The 23,535-nt window shown below is 45.3% G+C and overlaps 1 protein-coding gene across 1 annotated transcript in view; it reads left to right on the forward strand.

Annotated features, from left to right (window-relative positions):
• FBXL2 (F-box and leucine rich repeat protein 2) overlaps positions 1-23,535 on the forward strand; it is a 477,680-nt gene that overhangs the window by 242,515 nt on the left and 211,630 nt on the right. Inside the window, exon 10 of the mRNA XM_078688338.1 lies at positions 16,470-16,600. Within this exon, the coding sequence (XP_078544464.1) occupies positions 16,470-16,600 (131 nt within the window). The remainder of the gene's footprint in view (positions 1-16,469; positions 16,601-23,535) is intronic.

The raw sequence follows: 23,535 nt of genomic DNA on the forward strand, positions 1-23,535 counted from the left end.
GGACTGCCGCCCAGCAAGATGGGAGGCGCAATCCAGTGGTCGCTGTCAATCCCCCGCCACCAGTGCACACCCATATGGCGGTCGCACCGCTACCCTCCTTCAGTGAGGCCGCGGACCCCGCAATGGCGGCGCCAAGATGAAAGGCCTGGGTCGGGCGGCTCAACCACTACTTCAAGGGGACCAGAGAAACCGATGGGACTGTCAAGCGATCACTCCTCATTTACTATGGCGGGGCAGAGATATACGATCTGTTCGAGACGCTCCCCAATACCGGAACTGATGATGACTACGAGGTGGCGGTCGAAATTCAAGTTCAAGAGGGCGTGGCAAACTGAGACTGAATCGGTGGACATGTTCTATTCGCGACTGCGCCGGCTGGCCAGCACGTGCCCCCATTCACGGACCCGAGGGACGATATCTGAGACCAGATCATCCTAGGATGCTGCTCAAAACTCCTGCAAAAGCTCATCCTCCGGCAACCAGGAATCTCGCTGGACGAGATTCTAATCCTAGCTCCCTCCCACAAACTGTTGGACACCAGGGCAGAGGAGATGGAAGCCGCCTTGCACACCCCAGTCGCCGCGTCACCGACGCCCAGGCACACGCCGATCAAGGAGGAAAAAGTGGACGCCATCCAGAGAAGGCCCCCGACACCTCGCCAGGCGCCTAGACCACCACCAGGTGGACCATGTGGTTACTGCGGGGAAGATAACCCCGCAGCGGCCGTCTGTGGGGCGAAGGGAAAGACATGCTCCCGCTGCGGAAGGCTAAACCAACGCCAAAGTATGCCGCGGAGGGAAGTTCCGATCGGCAATGTCAAGGCCCAGAAGTGTGTCGCAGTGCGTTTGACAAATCTCCCTGGATGATCCACCAGCGATACCAGATGACCAACCCCAGGAGTGACCCCCCTATGTATGAGGATGAGGAAGACGATGAAGTGTTCGTGGTGTCATACGTCAGCCGGACGGTGACCCGTCAAAGGCCACCTCCCATGTACTCCGTCTCCATCGAAGGTACTGACGTTCAAGCTCTCATTGACACTGGGGCCTCCTTCAATGTGATGGACCAATATGATCGCCTAATATCGCGGCCTCCCCTCGCACCATCCACTGCAAGGATTTACACGTATGGAGGGACAGATCTGCTCCCTCTCCGGGGCGTCATTTGGACCACGATCGTGAGTGGAAGCTACTCCACCGAAGCAAAATTCCATGTCACGGAGGGGAAGAAGGGGACTCTGCTTAGCTGTCACACAGATGAAGACCTTGGGCTTGTCTTCTTTGCCAATCAAGTTCACGAGTCCCATACGGAGGCAATTTTGAAGGAATTTCCGGCGCTCTTCGAAGGCCTAGGGAAACTAAAAGGCAAGACGTTCAAGCTCCACATCGACCCTTCCATGCGACCTGTGGCCCTCCCACACCCTTGATGCCATTCAACTTACGCCCACAAGTGGAGGAGGGGCTAAGGAAGCTCAAAGAGTTAGGGGTCATCGAGAAGGTGTCCGGGCCTACGCCATGGGTGTCCCCGCTGGTCGTGGCACCCAAACCCAAGTAACCAGGAGCCATTCGACTCTGTGTCGATATGAGACTCCCGAATATGGCGATGAAGAGAGAACGCTACATCACCCCCACGATGGACGACATCATAGCTGACCTGAATGGAGCAAAGTGGTTCTCCAAACTAGACCTCAACGCCAGCTACCACCAGCTGGAACTGGAGCCGGAAAGCCGGTACATTACCACATTTTCAACACATGTGGGCCTGCGCAGGTATAGGAGGCTCAGCTTCGGAGTATCTTCAGCAGCCAAAGTCTTCCAAAATGCCATCCGGGAAGCACTGTCGGGGCTTCAGGGGGTGATCAACCTCAGCGATTATATTCTTGTGTACTCTGCCACACTCAAAGAGCATCACTCGCACCTCAGGGCCACGCTGAAACGGCTAGTAGACTGTGGGCTAACTCTACATAAATCCATGTGCTCGTTCTATCAGGAGAGCATCGACTTCTTTGGCTATATGTTCACCCATGAGGGACTCCTGGTGGATCCGAAGAAGGCCGAAGCCATCCGAGCAGCCAGAACCCCTCGCTACCCCACCAAGGTGAGAAGCTTCCTCGGCATGGCTACATACTGTGGATGGTTTATTCCCAATCTGGCAGCCATGTCCGAGCCACTACGGGCGCTCATGCGTCAAGACCACAAGTGGGAATGGACACTAGCCGCCAACAAGGCCTTCCTGGACATCAAGGCGGGCCTGCTCGACAAGACCGTGATGGCCTACTTCCTTCCACAACGCAGAACCGAACTGGTCGTTGACGCTAGCGCTGTGGGCCTTGGGGCGGTCCTTCTTCAAGAACATGGCCGGGAAGTATGGAAGCCTGTTGCTTATGCCAGCAAAGCCTTAACCGACACTGAGACAAGATTCGCCTAAATAGGCGTTGGCGATCAAGTGGGCATGCCAGCACTTTCATTTGTATCTTTGCAGCCAAGAATTCAGCGTCGTGATCGACCACAAGCCGCTGCTCCCGCTGTTCGCCGGCTCATCCCGGCTAGCACCACCGAGGATCGAACGATGGGCCGTACAGCTACAGGGATACAACTTTAAGGTGATCTTCCGCCCTGGGGCGCACAACCCTGCCGACTACCTGTCTCGACATCCGGAATCTCTGGCGTCAGCTGGCCGGTCTGTGGATGACTGCAGCACAGAGGCGTTTGTTAACATGGTGTCACAAGGGGCGCGTCCCAAGGCCATGACGCTCGAAGAAATCGGCCAAGCTACCCAGGAAGATACAACTCTGTCCCGAGTTCGGGGTGCCTTGGGGAATTACAGTTGGGCCCATTTCATGGACGGCGCCCGCATCCTCCGGCCGGAGGTCAACCATGCCCGTCAACAATTGTGGCAAGTACGAAGTAAGCTCAGTGTGGGGGAAGGAGAAGTTATCCTGAGGGGACATCTCATTGTGCTCCCAGAAAGCCTACAGAGGAGGATCCTCGCGTTGGCCCATGTTGGGCACCAGGGAATGGCTAAGACCAAGGAAAGGTTGAGGGACAAGGTTTGGTTCCTGGACATGGACTCTATGGTGGAGGAGATGGTGCAGCAGTGGCATGCCTGCACGATCATCGAGGGAGGCCCAGCGTCAACACCGGTGATTACGGAAGAACCATGCAGAACTCCATGGACACATCTCAGTGTGGACTTTGGGAACTTCCGGGATGGTCGTCTCATGCTGGACATGGTTGACTCGTTCGCGAAGTTTCCCATTGTTGAAGTCATAGCGTCAACAGCCTTCCCACAAGTGAAGAGATTCCTGGATCGAGCCTTCGCAATGATGGGGCTGCCAGAAGAAGTCAAGTCTGACAACTGACCCCCCCTTCCAGGTGTGGGAGTTCCAGGATTATCTCGAGAACCTAGCGGTGCGACACAGGAAGATTACCCCAATATGACCCCAAGCGAACGGGGAAGTGGAGAGGTTAAGGAGGACGATCAACTGTGCCTTACGCATCGCAGTGGACAACGGGGAAGATCCTGAAGTGGCCCTCGACCAGTTCCTTGGTGCGTACCGTCAGACTCATAGCACCACTAAGTGTGCTCGGGCTCATCTCCTGTTCAGGCGAGCACCACGAGACAGTATCCTGGCTGACCCGACGTGGATGCCCGTGGAGTGGGATGATGCTGCCATCCAGTAAAGGAGGGAGACGACGAACCAGAAGGCAAGTGAGGCTCGTAGAGTTCAGGAACCGCAGCTCAGAGTGGGAGACCGGGCTGTGATCAAAGACCGACACCCCGGATGGAAGTTCCAGACGCCTTATGAGCCGGAGGTGTGGGTAGTAGTGAGTGTCCAAGGGACCATGGTGACTGCCAGAAAGGGACAAGAATCTGTCACCAGGAATGTGTCCAGTTTCAAGAAGACAACGGAGGCGTAAGTACACCCGAAGGTCTCTGAATATCAGGACTCTTTGCCGAACCCATCTCCCCCTTTGACCGGCCAGGACGCCGCTGACAAGTCAGCTGAAGGAACCCCGGCTGGGGTTGCCACATCTCCCCGTGTCCGAGCCAGAAGTATAGTCTCCGGCCGAATCTGGGGCCAAGTCAACGGCTAAGAGACTTTGTATGTGCCTCACCCTGAACTAAGAAAAGTTAATGGTCTAGTACCAAAAGAAAGGAGGGATGTAGAGAGACACCCGGACTCTCTACGACAATGTTGCGTTTCACCCATGCACCCCTCTGGGCGGCTCGTCCCGAGGGTATAAATAAATGGGCTGAAGACCGCTCGGGGTCTTCCGGCCGAGAGACCAAGTATTGCCTCTCCAAGAAAAATTAGTCTTTTACCACGAAAACGCATTACAAGACTACTGCCAGAAACAATTTGTTAGAATTTACAAGCTTTCATCCAAGAGCCTTGCGTGAGAATCTTCCTTATGGCCAATACCTCCGGCTTAGGCGTAACTGCACTCAGCTAGAAGATTTCAAGGCTCAATCCAATGACCTTACTATCAAACTAGCAAATCGAGGGTACCCAAAAAATGTTCTATCAAAAGAGCAAGAAACCAACCAAGGGAAGCTCTCCTTGAAGACAACACTCGACCACAGGGAGATATCCCTTTGACATGCTCACTATCTACAGCTCGGCCTCGGATGCTGTGAAGAAAAACTATACAGAAACATTGGCGCATCCTGAACAGCAATAATAGGAACTGGGAAAAACCTTTGTTCTCGTTCAAAAGAGGCCGTAGTTTACGAGACACCTTAGTAAATACACACCCCTTAGCAAACAACCCCATGACGATGAGATCTGTGACTGATGCTTGGGGGTTGCCCAAAGTAACTGGTCATTACCCATGTTCCAACTGCAGCATCTGTCACCTCACATCGCATACTAAGACACTCAATCTTGAGCGAGACAAAGTGTGGACACAGAGGGCTCATACTAATTGCAACTCGACGAATGTAGTATACCTCGTAACCTGCCCCTGCCATCTGCGTTATGTTGGCATGACCACGCGCAAAGTAAAACAAAGAATCTGCAAACATCACAGTAACATCAGCTGTGGCCGTATCACAACAAAACTAAGTGATCACTTTTTACAACATAACCACACCACTAATGACATGCGCTGGACCGTTATTGAACAGGTGGATGCCAACAAGAACACCCAGAGGATTCTATTTGAGAAAGAACAAAGGTGGGTGTACCGATTAGGTACCCACAAAGACGGCCTCAACGACAGTATTCCGTGGGGCTCAGTGCTACACAACTAGAACCTCATCCTCCTCTCAGATGAAGTCTGCTATTCTGACACATAATCCTACACCCCTTATAGGTTCAGGCCCCTATGCACTTCTCTCGACACTGGGCCTCTCTTTCACTAGTGGTATTGCTTCGTACCCACCAGACAATAATGCTGTGTGATTGTGATCCGGACAACTCACTAGCATAACTGCCTGTCTTCCCCTGGTACCCCCTTGGTTGTCGGTATAGATGCATATGCAACTTTCATGGGTGCTTACTGTTTCTGCCTCTAGTCAATTTAAACATAAAACGCCTCGTTCCAATAGCGGCGTTTCTCCCCACCAAAGTGTGAAGCCTTAACATCCTGACCAGACTAACCGTGCATAAGTATTTTCATAAGGCTGAAGTCTCTACGTTTCTGTCTTTGTTTTGTTACTTGTACGTTAACATGACTACTTAGTCACTAACTTGGTCTTTTTTATTTTGACAACTTTGAGAGGCTGGTTTCCCTACGTTTGCGTAATAAAGGCCTCCTGATAGGTCCTGTCCTCTCCATAGCGTGGATTGGCTGAGCCGCAGACACGTGATCGCGTTAGTCAACCTCCCCGAGCCCTGCTGGATGATGCCTCCACAGTAATGGTGCGCTCTGGATTACTCCACCTATATATGCCCTAGTGACTCTGAGATTATTGTTCTTCGGGTCCGGTTATCGAGGGCGTTTGCAGGGACCGAGCGGGTGCCTAGCATTCAGGGCGTGAGTATATCGCAAAGAACTTAAGATAAGTACCATTTCCATACAGGCAGACATTGCTGCTCGTACTAGCCTGTTCTTTTCTCCCTACAGGGTGTGCCAATTTGCTATCACCCCCCTCCCGAGATCCATGACGTGCTTAATTTTAGCAACCCCCGTAAGGACGTTTCTATTGTCTTCCCAGATACAATTTAGTGTATTTTAATAGCCCGACAGCCACTTAACTGTTTGTGTGTTTGCCATTCTCTGTAAACTATTATCTCGAGCTTTTCTCACTGTTTAAAGTTATCGATAGGGGCATTTCACCTAGATTCGCCCGGCTTTATTTAGCATATTCACACTTAGAGACTCCTTCTGGAAGTCTCCACTTGGTTATTGATAAACCTGCTAAGAGCACGAGTATACCACGATCCTCACTCGTGTTTATGGTTTGACTACAATCACACTCAAAAAGCACCCAAGCAAGTCTATGTATGCAAATGGATACATTTTAACCTATGCTATCCTTCTCTACATGTTGTTTGTTTTGTCCTTTATATGTTAACGTCTTAACAGAATAAACTCTGTTCCACTCCAACCTTTTTGGAATCTGTTTCAAATTTTGAATTTTTAACATTATTGACCCTCGGTTAGGGTGGGCCTTAGTGCGCCCATACCGCCGAGGCCGTGACACTCATCACTGTAAATATATTCACTCCCTGGTCCTGATGAATGCCTGATAGAACACTTCACATAGGCAGAAACAAGTTGACCAACCTCACACTAGGATAATAGTGGACCTTTAATTTGTGTCTGTTATCCTATCAATTTTTTTACCTTGTCCAATTGGCGAAACTAATAAAACTACTTTTTTGACTCAATTGGCCATTTTACCTTTCACTCCACATTCACAATATCAGCTCCGCAGTAATCTGGAGTTGTAGCACACCAGGGTGGTATTCGGCCACTCCTGGTGGGGCCCAATGATGAAGCATGTCACCGACCAGGTCGGTGAGTGAGGGCCTTCTTAAAAACCTATTGAGGTTTTTTTCAAGCAACAATAACAATGCGTCAAGACCTTGCTTTTTGCTCCACTTTGTAGTCATTTTTACAAGTGACGCTCCTTCGTTGTTGTTTTGTATCCTAATTTGAGGGGAATAGGAGCGTTCTTGGTCTCCCTCCCCTATTGTTGTTACTAAGAAATGTTATTTTACAGTGCTGCTGTGGCCCACGTGACCTGGGCCCCCCCGCGCTACAGTCCCCTGACAAGGTACCGCCCACAGCTTTTTCTCCTGTGCTTCTCTTTTCTTCCCCCACGAGGATGTGAAAGAGCACACATGTGACTCTCCACCCTCCAAGACTTCTGCTTACAAAACCAGCAACGTGTCCTAACTTTGGCAAAACAATGCCGTAACAAAAGACAACTCCCCAGTTTCCTGACCACTTCAACTTGTAGGGTGGGTGGACAAACTTTTTTTACTACCAACAAACTCTCCCTGGTGATGCACAGGGTCGGAAGAGGCAGATCACGCCTCTCCGGACCCTTATATGCTAATTCCCCCACCCGCCCCTTCCCACCCATGTCCTGTTTGGCACATGACTACCTCAGGGGAAAAGGCTAGTCTGCAACATGCTTTTCCCCTGGGGGCTATCATTGTACAAATACCTATGTCCAGCAATTAGTTCTCATGATTACTGGATGAAGGCAATGTTTTATACTGTTATTTTTTTAAGGAAATAATTGTTTTTATATATCAAATGTTTTGTAATTCTTTTTTATGGGTGATTTTTAATCGAAATAAAGAATTCTGAATTGAGAGAGGTGCTTTATGATAGTGTCATTTGAATTATTGGAAGCTGCTATTTGCACCTCAGTGCACTAGCTCAGCATATTATTCGTTGGTTTTGTGCCCTGGGCTGCGTATTCAGGGCAGCGCCTCATCCCATTTAAAATTATTACTTATTAAACCTTCCTAAAAATATTTGGTGAATGTAGAACTTTTGCCAAATACTCCACGACTGGTCTTAGAATGGTCAGCACACAGTGTGCATTTAGAGGCCACCTGAGTATATTGCATCTGTGAGAACAGTCTTTCCTCCATCGCTAAACTGCAGAACTTTTACAGGGGGGAAATATTTACGTAATGGAAAGTAAATAACAGTAGAGGCAATTGATTTGACGTCTTGACATCTTTTCTCCTAAAAATAAATAATAGAATGGAGTAATTAATCTGCATTTACCTTAATTCTTGAATAATCAGTGCTGGCACAAGACATCTGTTAAAAGTTGCAATAGTGCTAATGACAACTAGTAAAGTGTCCTAACAGTTACTATAAGACGAAAAGGGGTCGAAATAAGAGTGCAAGAATGACCACCTGGATGTTAGAAAGAACAGAGGTATCCTCAATGATTTGAACAAGCATTTGCAATGCAGTCGGTCTCACGTTTGCAAGTATTTAAGCAATTGGCATTGTAAATGGTTATGCATTTTATTTATGTTTTAAAAACAAAAACATACTTAAAAGGCATTTTCACTTACAATGCCAATAGCTATTACATGCAATAATATAATAAATTAATATGCTGCAGTGACAATGTGGTGGAGACAGCCACCACTTCCCCCAGGAGCACATTGGAGGAAGGCAACACTGTGGTATCATGTGCTACCGTTGCTGCCAACGAAAAGTGGTTATTGTGGAAATGGTTATCAATGAATCGCTCGCTGCTCCAATTGGAAAGCAGGGTACCCGCTGTTCTCACTCGTTATCATCTCCCGCAGTAAAAACAGGAGGGGGCTGCTGTGACTGTGCCTTCTTTTATACACTTCTGTGTGCATGAAAATGGCTATGTGCTTTTAAAGGCGCATGGGTTGTGTTTGGTTGCCCATATGTGCTTGTTATAGGACGAGAGGGAGAGAGGATGTAGCCTTACGGCTACAGCGGGCGACTTCGGAGCTGGGGAACAGCTGGGGAACCAGGTTCTTCTCTGCAGGGACGTTTAACATCCGGTGATTCTGGAAAAATAACGTAATCTCCCCGTGCCTAACAAAAATGAATGTGTCCATCTATAACGAACCTTGTACTCATGTCGAGCCTCTGATACCTGATATCGGCGGCAGTGTGCAAACTTCGGGAGCAGCAAAGAAAACAATTAGTTCCTAAATGAATAGCAACAGCCAGCAGCAGAACTAAACTGTAGTTGGTCGGTGCTGCTTCCTGCAAAACAGAGGAAAAGCGGAAGTGATGTATCGGAACAAAAGCCAACCTTAAGCCTGATTACACGAGCAATGCCAGAATCAACCAATGGCAAGCGACAGGAGAAATTACCCTCTTTATTGTGTTTACTATAGGTCCTGCGACAGCCATGCGCTGTCTAGGCGAGACCTAAAAGACCACACTGTAATAGATCTTTGGTGCCTTTTTAGGGCTCGGCGACGTCACCACTTCGTCAGAAGTGGGGCGGAGCTGCGAGCTGTATTGTTAAAGGGTTTCTGGATCGTGCTTGAAAAATTCCTCAGTGCGCGAGCATTTTCAGTGCTTTATGTTAACATCTTTATGGTGATTGGTCCTCGCGATGCCGTGTTTGTAATACCCTTAACGCAAAAGGCCATATATATTTCCAGTTGGGCATTTCCTGCATTTTGTCTGCGGTTACGAGTGTGGCAGTCCATAAATATCAATTAGGAGCTGTCAGGGTGCCTCGGTAAGTGAATCCAGATGGCCGGGGCGCGTTCACCATTCAGCAGTGAGTTTTGCGGGCTCGTGCGATAAACCAGGAAATATGGTGTTTATAAACGTAAATGTTTCTTTATTCTTCTATTTTTTTATTTATCCGTGGACATTTACAAGTTGATTAAAGTGAAGCTTTTACAAGGGCATATGAAGGACATCTGGACTTTGCGGTCACTCGGCAGAAATGTGCATTTTAGCTAAAAATTACCTCTGTAAGAAACGCCCATCTGTAAATTACGTGTCCAGCGATGGAGACACACGGTCAACTTTATTTACACAACACCGTGCATTTAAAATGAAATAGAAAAGAAGGGCCAGTGGAAGCTCTCAGCGAAGTGTCATTTAAAGCAGCCCTGGACTTAGCAGGAGGCTTTAATTCCAGATTGTGATTGCAGATTGTGAGTGCAGATTGTGAGTGCAGATTCAGAGTGCAGAGTGGAGAGTGCAGATTCAGAGTGCAGAGTGCAGTTTGTGAGTGCAGAGTGCAGGTTGTGAGTCAGATTCAGAGTGGAGAGTGCAGAGTGCAGATTGAGAGTGCAGAGTGCAGATTGAGAGTGCAGAATCAGGGTGCAGAGTGCAGATTGTGAGTGCAGATTGTGAGTGCAGATTGTGAGTGCAGATTGTGAGTGGAGAGTGCAGATTCAGAGTGCAGAGTGCATATTCAGAGTGCAGATTGTGAGTGGAGAGTGGAGAGTGCAGAGTGGAGAGTGGAGAGTGCAGAGTGGAGAGTGCAGGTGGAGAGTGGAGAGTGCAGATTGAGAGTGCAGATTGAGAGTGCAGATTGAGAGTGCAGATTGAGAGTGCAGAGTGCAGATTGAGAGTGCAGAGTAGTGCAGATTGAGAGTGCAGATTGAGAGTGCAGAGTGCAGAATCAGAGTGCAGAGTGCAGAGTGCAGATTGAGAATGCAGAGTGCGAGTACAGAGTGCAGAATCAGAGTGCAGTTTCAGGGTGCAGATTCAGAGTGACAGTGAGTGCAGAGTGACAGTGAGTGCAGAGTGACAGTGAGTGCAGAGTGACAGTGAGTGCAGAGACCTGTGTAAGGGTGCAGGGTGCACATTGTGTGAGTGTGCAGAACGAGTGTGCAGTATAAACAGTGTGTGACTATGCAGGGTGACATTGGGAGTGTGTGGGTGAGCAGTGTTTGAATGTGTAGGGGCAGTGTGTGAGTGTGCAGAAAACACTACACACACACACATACCATACACACACCACACACACATACACCACACACACATAGCACACACACAAACCACACACCTCACTCTCTCAACACCACACACTGGTCACCACTCACCACAACACACTCACCACCACACTTTCTCCCCAGGCTCACCCCCACAGACTCACCACCACACACAACACCACACCCCCAGCCGTCAATGAATGCTTTCACCATGCACAAACACCAACAACCACTAATGTACGCTTTCACCAAAAAAAACTCCACCATGCATCCGTGCCGCTAAACACCCACGCACACAACAAACAATGTCAGTGCAACTTTCACTAAACACACACACACACCAACAGCTGACAGTACACCAGCCACTCTTTCGATTGGCACAATCATCAGCAGCTGTCAGTGCACATTACCATATACAATGCCATTATCTCAAACTCAAACAAACCGAGCCCTAATGCATTCCTAATGCTTGTTTACAGTATGCGTTAAGACCATATTTTCCTTTTCGAGGTCGAACTTTTTTTCTTATTGAACTGAGCAATCATTCCTAAGGTAAATAGTTGTGTCATAGATGTACGTGTATGATATGAGTGATAATGCAAAAATATGTGTACTATTCAAACTAAAAAGAATAGTACCCATGGCGTGGGCGTGGGGGATAAATTCTCAGAGATTTAAAATAGCGGATGAAAAAAGAAATCTGCACTCAGAGTTCATTGACATTAATGTACATTTGAACCCCGGGGCAGCTGGAAAAGCTTGCATTGGAGGAACGCTAATGAAGGGTTCATAAAAAAGCAAGGTAGAAGAAAAGCACTCTAAAAGCTGAAATAACACCACAGACGCATTCTCAGTACAGCATTCTCAGTTATAGCAGTCGAAAAAGAACCTGTGAGCACTACTCAACAATAAATAAGAAAGAAATACACTCTTTTCCTCCGTGGCAAAGAAAGGACTACACGACATTAAAAGCAAAACATATTAACAAGGTTAAAGGGCCTATTGGCCGTAAAACTGTACCAAACAGAGACGCATCTTTCCCTAACCCTAAAACACATGCATAATCGAACTGGATTTGTTTTCTCAATATAATGCAGCTTCGACCACAATCGTTTTATTATTTAATTTCGTTAATTAAACATCTCCCTTTTTCCTCCTAACTAATCATACCTATTTAAAATAGTTACTTGCATAGTAATAGTTTTATTAATATTACAAAATAATTAAACAAATATTATGTTTTGTAGTGGTGCACAACCCGTTTTTTTTTTTTTTTTTAATAAACTAATGTAAATTTTAACAGCGTTTTTTTATATTATTTGAATTGCTTAACAATATATTTTTAGGAGTGGGTTCTTGTCCAACTGTGCCTTTTTGTGTATTTTAAATACTTTACTTTAATTTATTTATTCATTAGGTTTTCGTTTTAACTAATACATATGAAATTAACTTACATTGTTTTTCTTGTAGTACTGACCTATGCCGATGTAGCAGCTGTTGCAATTAATGTACTGGTCACCTTGATGTAGTGCCTGCGAGTTAGTAACGTAGGGGGGTACCTAGTCTTTTATTGTTACATGCTTGCCACCTTTCAGTCAGGATGGTGTGGTTTTAGTATAGCCTTATAGTCTGCCGTAGCGGTCTATACTGACAATTAAAGGCCTGCTGCAGCGGGGAAGGCCTTCAACAAGGGAGCGCAACTTTAATGCCGGTATAGCCCAGCTACAGAGGGCTATACGGCTATTTGAACATTCTGCCCCTAGATGGCAGAATGTTCTACAAATAAAATAAATGCCTCACAGAGCCCGAGGGAAGTGAAATCCCCTCGGGCTCTGAGAGGCCATTGTTCACAGCAACAACTGTGAATGCCAACAATGGAATGTTGGAGCTCCGAGCTTTTAACGGCCATTAAAAGCCCGGATCACTCCACTTATTTCAATGGAGCTCCCAACGTTCTAATTAAGGTTAATGTACCATTTAAGTGTTGTTTTTCCTGTCTTTTGACATATTCACCTCAATCTCGACTAAACGTCAACTGAAGACATAAGGATACATTAAGAGAAAATCATACCAAGAACGTCTGACTTTTAGTACGAACTATTATTGCAAAATCCTATGACTGCCTACCAGCGCTTCACCACACAGCAAAATCCTATCTCTATCATGGACACTGGCCACATGAACAGAGGTGCGATGGCATTTGCAGAAGACTCAACCAGTCAAACCAGCTTCCCAAGCAGTGACAAGTATGGTGGCAAAGACAAACTGTTCATCCTTGCACAGGAAGTGCTTGTCCTGTTTTCATCTCCATGCCTGTCATCAATCAGCAAGATATTTCTCCTGTGTGTTTGTTATGGTACATAACAGTCATGCACTCCCTGTCACTCATTCTGCAAACTGTGCACATTCTGTGCTACTCATAATACTCCATTTAGATAACTGCTCGTATGCCTTTCTCATTTCTCTTCCGGTCTTTTTGGATAAAGATCTTAAACACAGCTGAAGCATGAGGACTACATTTCCCAACTCATTATCATTTATGGCAGGTGACTGTCTTGGGTGGGATGGGTCTATGTTGCCTATCCCAGATTGCCACATGCTGCTTTCAAGAACACACTTCCAGGGTGTGGTTGCTCTCCTGTTATCTTGCACTGCAGTGCCTTGTTAAAAACTGCTTACAGTCTGCATTCTGTGGCAGCCCACACCCGCTTTTGACTAGTGTATACATTCTGTGTTGGGGATCTTCTGGTGTGACTCGTTGTTGTTGTTCAGGAGGACAAGAACGGTGCTTGTTTGTAGTGACTCCCCATTTATCTGTAGTGTGCTCATATTCTGCCATTTTCCAGTACTCCCATTGGAACATTTCTGCCTGTACGCGCCTTAGGTGCTAAGTTTAGGGAGACCTATAACCCTGAGAAAGACTACCACCTTACTTTAACAGTACAGCTTCTTATGAAACTATAATGCCATTTGTTCCACATAGAGGGTGACCGTTAGAAAGTCAAAAGGGACATCATCGACATGTGATTTTGTGCTCAGCCAACACAGCCCACAAAATAATTTTGATGACAATGAATCCTTCCTCTTCAGGGTCTTCACCCAGATGTGTCATACTTTATCCATAAATTGAATGCTTCAATCCCCAAACTCCTGCCCCTCCCACAGAAGTTAATACCCTCCATCAATATGTTGGGGAGTCCAAAACAACTAAAACATAAATATTACGCCTTTCAGCTTCTGGTGTCCACAAAATAAAGACTATTGTTGTGGATAATAACTATAGCTGTGTATTAAGTGCCCAGAACACTTGCTGTCAGTTGCCTCTACGTCACGCATGGTGCCATCAGTCAATAGTGGCTTTTTATCCCACAGAAATACTGAGATTTGTAGTTCAGTATTTCTAGCATAACTTTGGATCTAAGTACCTTTGTGCAAATGTTCTTAGATTGAAAACTCATTTGTTATATGTTATAATGTTATGTTATAAAATATTTTGTAACGCGCTCTGCTACTGCAAAGTATCCTGGCGCGATATGTGAGATTAACTAAAACCAAACCAAGAGAAAATTAAGTACTGAGATTAAAAAGATGTGTTTTTAACCCTTTCTTGAACCCCGCCAATGTGGATGCTGTTCTCAACGAAAGCGGCAGGGAATTCCAAGACCGAGCAGTTTGGACAGAGATAGACTGACCACCCAATCTTGCGTATCTGACTTTAGGCATAGTCAACAGATGCAGATTGGCCGAACGGAGAGCACGGCGAGGGGTATACAAAGTAAACCTTTTATGCAGATATTGTGGCCCAAGTTGGTGCAAGGCACGATAGGCCAGGACCAGCGATTTAAACACAATGCGATGTGCCACTGGGAGCCAGTGAAGCTTTCGGAGATGAGCGTGTGCACTGGTTCTTCTCGGGAGGTGGAACAAAAGTCGCACTGCCACATTCTGAATGGTCTGCATTCTTTTTATAAGGTAAGCGGGGAGGCCACTGAAGAGAGCATTGGCATAGTCAAGCCTAGTCAGGATCAGAGCTCGCAAAACAGTCTCTTTCGCTTCCCTTTGGAGAAGCGGAAAGAACCTCTTAAGTGACTTGAGGGTCGCGAAGCAGGTCGCAGTAAGTTTTTTTAAATGAACTTCAAACTTAAGGTCCTGTCCGAACCATACCCCCAAGTTTTTGGCCGGGCCTCCGAAAGAGCTAGGACATGGAAAATCAGTCGGCCAAATGAGATCCCTGAAATTGGCGGGAAAATTACCATAAAATAACATCTCTGACTTGTCCTCGTTACATTTAAGCTGGGCTAAAGCAAGCCACCGAAAGACGTGGGACAGACAGGTACAGACCACTCGGGCATCCAAACAGTCTTTTGGCCAAGTGAACAGCAGCTGCGTGTCATCGGCATACGCCATTATTTTGGCTCCCCACTGCTCAGCCAGATAGATCAACGGGGTCATATAGACGTTGAACAGCAGAGGGCTTAAAGTCGAACCCTGCGGCACCCCAGTGGTGAGCTTCTTGGGTAGCGAAGCATGTGGTGGCATCCATACTTGCTGCATCCGATCCGACAAAAACGATGACACCCAGGCAAGGACCGTGCCCGACAGCCCCACCTCTGCCAGCCTAGACAGCAACTGAGCATGGGGCACCGTATCAAAGGCGGCAGATAGGTCCAGCAAAATCAGGAGACTAACTTTAATGATTATTGGATTATTTAGCCAATCAGAATATTCTCAAGATTTGCGAATGATTGTGCAGATCTGAATTTTAATTTAGGATAAATGAGTGAGTCGTGGTGCAAGGCACACTCCGTTCTAGAGCAGATAGAGAGATCCATACACCACTTTTTTTTCTTTTTTTTCACCTCATCCAAGCAGTCATCTGCCCTTCTTGTTTTGTTCAGCCATTTATCCATCAATGCACTGTCTTTTGAGGATTATTCCTGCCACGGGCCATAAATGTTCATTAAGGCCTGTTGCAATTGAGGCTCACCACCAACTTGGAATGTTCTGCTCATTACTGGTTGTGTCATTAACGCTAATTGGTGCCCGGTGCCTGCTTGCATGGGTACCACTGAACACACATAGCTACCTATAATGCTCTTTCTGCATATGTGCAGAATTGTTTGCTGAATCACTGGGTGCCTGGATAGTGTGTGTCTCTGTGCATGTTTCATAAACCATACAGATGTCAAAACATGGTATTGGTTTTGCCAAGCCTTGTTTCGGTTCCGTTGCTAAATGGAAACTTCATGTGTTTCCTTTCTCTTCCCACAACTTGTTCCTGTGGTCCCAGATGCTCTAATGTTACTCTTCTCCCACGCTCTGCAATGCTTAATATTTTTATTCTTATTCTTATCTATTTTCATGAGGGTGCATTTCTCGATATTAGATTTCAAAAACACATGCAATAACCCGAAACAGTATAGTGTGGCAATAAAGTCAATGTAGATTTTGAGTCTTTTTTGATGACTAATTAGACCTGTTGTGCTTCCAATCCTGTACCCTCTGGCATTGAATTGATTTCGAGACTGCTGCTGATTGTATGCTCTGCTGAAATAGACGTTTCTAAAGTGAGACAATCATGTTTTTGTGTTTGCAGCTTCTTTCCGATGAAGGGATTGTTAAGGTCTGCAGAGGATGTAACGACCTGCAGGCGCTGTGTGTTTCTGGGTGCAACAATCTTACCGATGCCTCTCTCATAGCCCTCGGCGTGAACTGTCCAAAGCTGAAGTATGTCTTCACTTTCATTTCCCAATGCAATGTTTTTGTTTACCGAGCACCATTCACATTATGGAACAGAATTGTGTGAGATTGCGTCCGACAGTGGAAAAATATATAAAGGTGTTATGTTTGTCAGTTCTTCTCTGTTTTGATTTAAGAGTCCTCCTAAATATGATGTTGTGTTGAACTGTGATCTTCATGTAACCATGCTGTTATAGTGTTGTGAAATCTAGCTTATAACATTTAGAGTTTAATATAAATGTACAGAGCAACTGAGTTGACAATATCAAGCTTTTCAAAGTAGGCCCCTACCCTTGACTACTACCTAAAACCAAAGCACACCAAAAAGACCCATCTAAATGTATTGCTAAGGCTGGAGTCAATCGGAATTATAATGCCACCTATTAATTGTAATTATGTAATGAGGACGTAGCAGGCAGTAATTCGAAAGTATTCCTGTCATTACCCACTTACTGCATTAATCACAACAGATGTGATCTTGGTGTTACTGTTTTTTCTTAAGTTTCTTGAGCATTTTGTACAAACTTGATTGCAATCTCACCAGTTGAGTTGTGGAGACCTTGATCTTGTGGTTTTTTGCCAAGGAAAGAACAGGGCTCCATTGAGAGATTACGCTCCTTTGAACAATATGAAACCAGAATTAAAAGCATCTTGTAAGAAGCAGGACAGATGACTAGAACATCGGATTGTAAAGTATGGTGTCCGCTAATGTTACCAGGGCAAAATATTGAACAACATGAGGCCACACACAATTGTTGGAACCTTCTGCTCTCGACATCATGTTATCAAATGAAAAAAATGTTGAATGTTTGCTTGATATGTCACAAAATTTCATTAGCGTTTAGATCCTGTCTTGCCTTACTATTTGTCAAGATAGAGCTAGAAAAAAAGGAGGTTGATGAAGCAGCGGAAAGAGGTGATTATGCTTTGAAAATATCTGTGAATGGGGGTGAATGTTTTGCCATTGTGCAACATTCCGTCCACCAATTGCTGTTTTTGCATTTGAAAATATCTCCAAGCAGAAGAATCTCATTTTACTCTGCGCCATGCCCCAGGCATGAAGGCATATATTGACCTTGCTCATTGTGGACATCACAACCATAATAAAGTTAAATAATTTCCCCTTAAGCATGCCAAATTCATTCCCTTCCTGGCAAAATCATTGGCAGACCTGGAGATGCTAGCTACTCTCCAACATTGGGAGAGGAGATGGCCTAACTGCTCGGGCGGTCGACCTTGAATCTTGGGAACTGGGTTTGAGTCTTGGCAATGACGCTGAAGATCCTGTGATTCTGGACAAATCACTTAATCTCCCCGTGCCTAACAAAAAATGAATGTGTCCTCATGTAATGCAACAGGTACTATGTAAAGCACTCTGATACTCAATACCTTGGGGTCAAGTTCACGCTATATAAAACGCTGTAAAATGTAAAAAACAAAAACATAACATAACTCCAGCAAAATCATGGAAAGGAGGTATTCAGCCCTTTTAAGTCTCTATATCTGAGACCTGAAGAAGTGATTTATAAATCCTGGTCTGATGATGGGGTCCTGGTGGATAGGGTGTAATATACTCTGGCAAGGCAATTGGCTATGAGACTTACGGGATCTGGACCCTGAGCTAACATGAAAGATAATTGAGAAACTGGGAAAGCATTACTAGAGGCTCAATTTTACATGCTTAAGTTTTCTCATTTGTGTTTAAATACACAAATAAAATCTTAAGGAAACCAAATACCCACGTCCCATGTTAAATCATCAGGTAAACTCCGCCACACACCCTCTTTAAGTTTTGCCTCCTTATTAGATCTGAACGAATGCTGAAATATCTACACTCGGTGTAACATGTAAACTGCCTATCGCAGTACATGCAGATTTGTCAAACAGAACCAAAGTGATTAGTAAAGGAACATTTTATTGCCTCATCCTTAACTTTGCTTCCTCACTGGTTGGAACAAATTTGGCATACCTGTAGGAAACTCATTCTTATAAAGTTCTTTCATTTTTTTTGCAGATATGTCACATGGGCCACCATTATTAGCAAAAGCACCCCCCACCACGAGTTAAGTGTCTACCCCATTGATGCATCTGCATTTGAAAATACCAAACGTGGGCTAAGCCCGCTAAGTGTCTGCCAAATTCCATGCATATTCATCAAATGGTTCTATGGTCAATACATTAAAAAGCCTTTTCGTCTGTGAAGGATTGCAAAATATAAACCTATTGAAACCCACAAGCACTTTTTTCAAATGGTCATATCTCCCAAACTACTGAAATGAATGGACCAGACCAAGAAAAGCTCACTGTCTAATTATCATTCTACATTCATGCCAAGTTTGACATAAACCTATTCAGCATTTTTTCATTTAGCAGTGACCAAAATTACTCTGCGAACTATATTTGGAAAACATCTTTTTTTTCTTCTTATTTTTCTTTTTTTAACCCCGTCCATCCATAACTGTTTTCCACTGCAAATGGACGGCACAAAAATTGGCATGCCAGTTCTTTGCTGCATAAGTTAGGCACATAATTTCGGGCAACTCCTTCAGGGGGTACCAGAGTTATAGGCAAATCAATAAAATGTCTGTATAATGGGAAGTATAGTGGAGCCATAATACCACAGTTGCGACTGCTCAGAGTAGGAGGCATATTAGTGGGTAAAACTCCATGGAATTTTGCAAAACATTTGCAAAAAGAGTCCACAATTTTGGGTCAAGCGGGTTATTCATCATCTCAGGTAGTTTAACTTGTGATCCACGTTAACTTGTAGAGAGAGACTGGTCAGAATTGTTATTCCTGCTCCTAGTGTCTCATCACAAAGTAAAATGGATGGTTTCCCCTGACTTTTTGCCCCTACCTCCTGTATTTTTGATGCTGTGCTGGATTTCGCTTTTGCTGGCTTAGATACTCTGGGCACTTTACCACTGCTGATCAGTGTCAAAGTGCAAGTGCTCCCTGTACAATTTGTTATTGCAATTAGTCATCCCTGATTGGCATATTTGGATTACTGGTAAGTCCTTAGTAAAGTGCACTAAGTGTGCCAGTTCCTGTAAGTCAAATGCTACTAGTGGGCCTGCAGCACTGATTGTGCCACCCACATGAGAAGTTCTGAAAAGGTATCTCTGACCTGCCACTGCAGTGTCTGCACGCAGTTTTAAACGGACATGTCGACCTGGCAATTGCACCCATTTGCCAGAACGTAACCTTCCCTATGCTTACATATAAAACACCACTCAGGTAGGACCAAGGTACGCCCATGGGCAGGGTGCAGTTTATACGATAGGTAGTACATGTACTGTTGTGTGTGACATGTCCTGATAGTGAAATACTGCCAATTTCGTTTTTCACTATTTAAAGGCTATCTGCCTCATAGGATAGCATGGGAGATACTTTGTAACATGTAACAAGTATAACTTCTCATTGGGACCAGATAGAGAAATAAAGTTTAGGCTCTCTGAACTCAGAATGTAATACCAGATCTTTTAGTAAAGATGGTATGTAAATTGTGTGTTTGAAAATGCCACTTTTAAAAAGTAGCCATTTTCTTGTTTACCCATTCTGTGTGCCTCTCCCTGTTTGTGCATTGCGGTCTGGTTTTTGGAGTGACAGTGGCTGGGGATGTGCATTCACTGTAGACTGCCACTGAAGGTGTGCCTGGCCCTTCCTGGATGACTCGGAGCTGAGTAGACATTTATAGTAGTGGGAGGAGTTTTCCTTGCACCTGAATAGGGTCGGTCTCCCTTGCACAATGCACACTCCTCTAGAGAGTGTTCCTGCTGTTGGAAGATGGAACAAACCTAGGAGAAGACAGAAAAACAATCTCCGACGCTGTCAGCGACACCGCTGTGATGCCATAACCTGCACTGAGGCCAGGGGCACCACGCTTGTGAAGTGCATGACACACCGCCTGGCCTGCACCGCAGCTCCGACATCCTTTAATGTCCTTCAATGCCTGCAGTTATCGTCCTTCCCGACGCCAGCATTCGCCCCGACTAGGTCACCGCCAGCATCCTGTTATCGTGGCGCCAATAACCGCCGAGGGTGACTCCACAAACGTGGTGGCTTAGCACCGACACACCGGAACCAATGCCTTACCGCCACCGCAATCCCCTGTCCTGGATTAGACACGTCACCTCCTTGTGGACACGAATCCTCACCTTCCCTGTGGCAGCCATGGAGCCGGCTTCGACCTCCGCATCAATGTCTCACTTCCACAACACTGTGCATTATCATAGACTTTGTTTTCCAAGGTACTGTTTGTTTTGAGTCCATGTGACCCCTTGCCCGACACCAGGTGTTCAGCGCGGTTCTTTGGATTTATTGCTGGCACAAGTTCATAATAGCCCCAGGTGGAGCGATTTTGTTTTCTACAAGCTTTACCGTTGAAATAACTGTTTTGAAGTGCTATTTTACTACTTGTATTTTGGATGTTTGTCATTTTTTGTCTTGTTGAGTTTAGATAAAGAGACTTCTTTTTATCTAAATTAGGATTGTGTCCATTTGTGGTGTTATCACTGTGTTACTGTATGTTTTGAGTACAAATACTTTATACATTCCCTGTGGGGTACGCCTGTCTGCTTGTGCCAAGCTACCAAGGGGGTGCGCATGAGTTATCTAAAGTGTGTATCCCCCTTATCCTGACTAAAAACAAGGGTCCCTACTTGGACAAAGGTACCTACCTCTGCCAACTAGAGACACCCAGTTCTAACAATGGGTATTTGTAATGGGAGCCTATCAGCCCGATTAACAAAGGTAAACTGAGACGAACGTCTAGCTCTATGACTTTCGGTATTCATGAAGGGCATTTACAAGTAGTAAAGTTAGACTTTTGTCTCAGTTAGACTTAAGACCAAAACTTAATTTAAACTGAGACAAAAGTATAACTTTACTACTCATAAATTCTCTTTGTGAATACCGAAAGCCGTAAAGCTAGACTTTCTTCTAAGTTTATCTTTGTGAATTGGGCCCTATGTGTTTTGTCTTCCCTGAATCCTGACCCTCGGACATGTAGGCTGACTCAACACAAATATATTTTTTTACCTTAATTTATATTTTACTCCTCTAAATGTTAACCTCCATTTTGGTGTCTGCATTCCAAAGCCTGGTATAAAGAAATTCTTCTGCCATTGTAACTAATTTCCCCTTTTTCCTGGTCATAATCAATAGCGGCTGCCTATTATCGCTGTGGCATTACAGCAGATCACTGTTGTGCACACCTCGATCTGTGCTGACATTCATGCTTAACTTTCTTCTCATCCTATTTTTTTTAAGCAGTAATTTGTTATGCGTCAGTACTTCCTCTATCCAGATCTGTGTCTTGGTGCTTTGTTGGCTGACTTTTAACCAGTGTGTCTATCTTTTTTTCCAAATACATTTTCATTAAAGTTTAGTATTCATAAGATCTTATACATCATCATTACAAGTAAAGGTAGACTACAGGGAAAGTTACTTCAGGGACCAGCGTTTTAGAAATATGTATTACTGTGGACTTGTAAAACAATTTTCTTTTCCTTAAAGTTGTATTCTTTATCTTCTACAATGCCCTGATATAGTTCAAATATATATTGCATATATATTTTTGTTTCATTCCAAAACATATTTTCTACAACCCCAGGACCACAAATATTCTCCTTAATGTCCTTCATATGGTAAGTGGATGTATCCTCTTTACTTGATGAGATTTACTCCAGGATGTTTGTATTTGAGGTAACTGATTCTATGGTTATGTGACTATATTGTAAGTACTGAGCTCATAGAATATTAAGTTGTCGGTAGTGTACTTAGTTCCAAACTGCACTTTAAAAAAACTGTATTCAAAGGCATTGCTAGAGTCTTAAATGATTTTAAAAAAAAGATATCTTTAATCTCTTCCCATATTCCAGCTAATCATTGAATTCTATGTTAGGACCGGAGGCCCAGATTATGTCTTCATTTGCTTTATTTTTACAGCAGCACATTTTTTAAAACATAACCAACTAAATTTACCATGAACAGAAGGGAAATAAGTCTCAAACGGGAGTCCTTCCACGCTGTCCGCACTCCAGTAACTCAGCTAGTCCTTTCATGCGGTTTCCTCTTTCTTCGCTGCTCAGCTGCGAGATACGTTGATTTTATTCTTTTCCCTGTTTGGGGGGTTAAGAAATGCTTTGATATATGGTGTTTTGCTTGCGCTTGGTTATAGCTTTGTTTTTACAAATTCCCCTTCAATCGCGGGACACATTAGCGTACCTTACGCGACTTGGTTTTCACCACAGAAGTGCGGTGAGGTCCTGCCGCCGCCAGGGGGTATAGTGCACTGTCTATGGGCAGGGCGAGTCAAGTACTGGCATTAGAGTGCTGACGAGCACTGCCCCTCTGAGAGCTCAGCCTTGCCTCCTGTCACCGGGTTTGATACCCAAGTGGGTCTGTATTTCCCCTGCTTTTGTGAACGCCCTTGTGAGGGTCTGTATTTTTTCCTTTATACACTACTGGGTCGTAATTGCACCGTGTGGTGCGTTGTGGGACACAGTCCCAGGTGACTGCCCTGTGTTCGAGAGGGCTGTTGTGTCCCAGGGCTCCGTCCTGCCAATTGTGTGCCTCTAGCCACCCTAATACGACTGGGCTCCCTTGCCACTTCTTATCCTGTGACACTCTGCCCCCTTAAAGCGATGCTCCCAGCACCGTGCTGCCTGTTTACCTCAGTGTGTATTGCCTGCGTCTGAGTACTTACCTGCCATGCAGTCGGAGCCGGATCAGTTCCAGGAGGAGGACCCCTTGTCCTATCTCCCTTGGGATGATGATTTTTATCAGGCGGTGGATGAATACATCTACAGGGCTGTTAATCAAGCCATGGAGCCTTTAGAGCATCGCCTTTCAGCACAGATCGTGAAAGAGTGCGCCAAGTGGGCTACTCCTGCGCCAGCTCTCCTAAGCCTCCACAGGTA

Source organism: Lissotriton helveticus, chromosome 4_1 (assembly GCF_964261635.1).
Source record: "Lissotriton helveticus chromosome 4_1, aLisHel1.1, whole genome shotgun sequence".
In the NCBI taxonomy this organism is placed as follows: domain Eukaryota; kingdom Metazoa; phylum Chordata; class Amphibia; order Caudata; family Salamandridae; genus Lissotriton; species Lissotriton helveticus.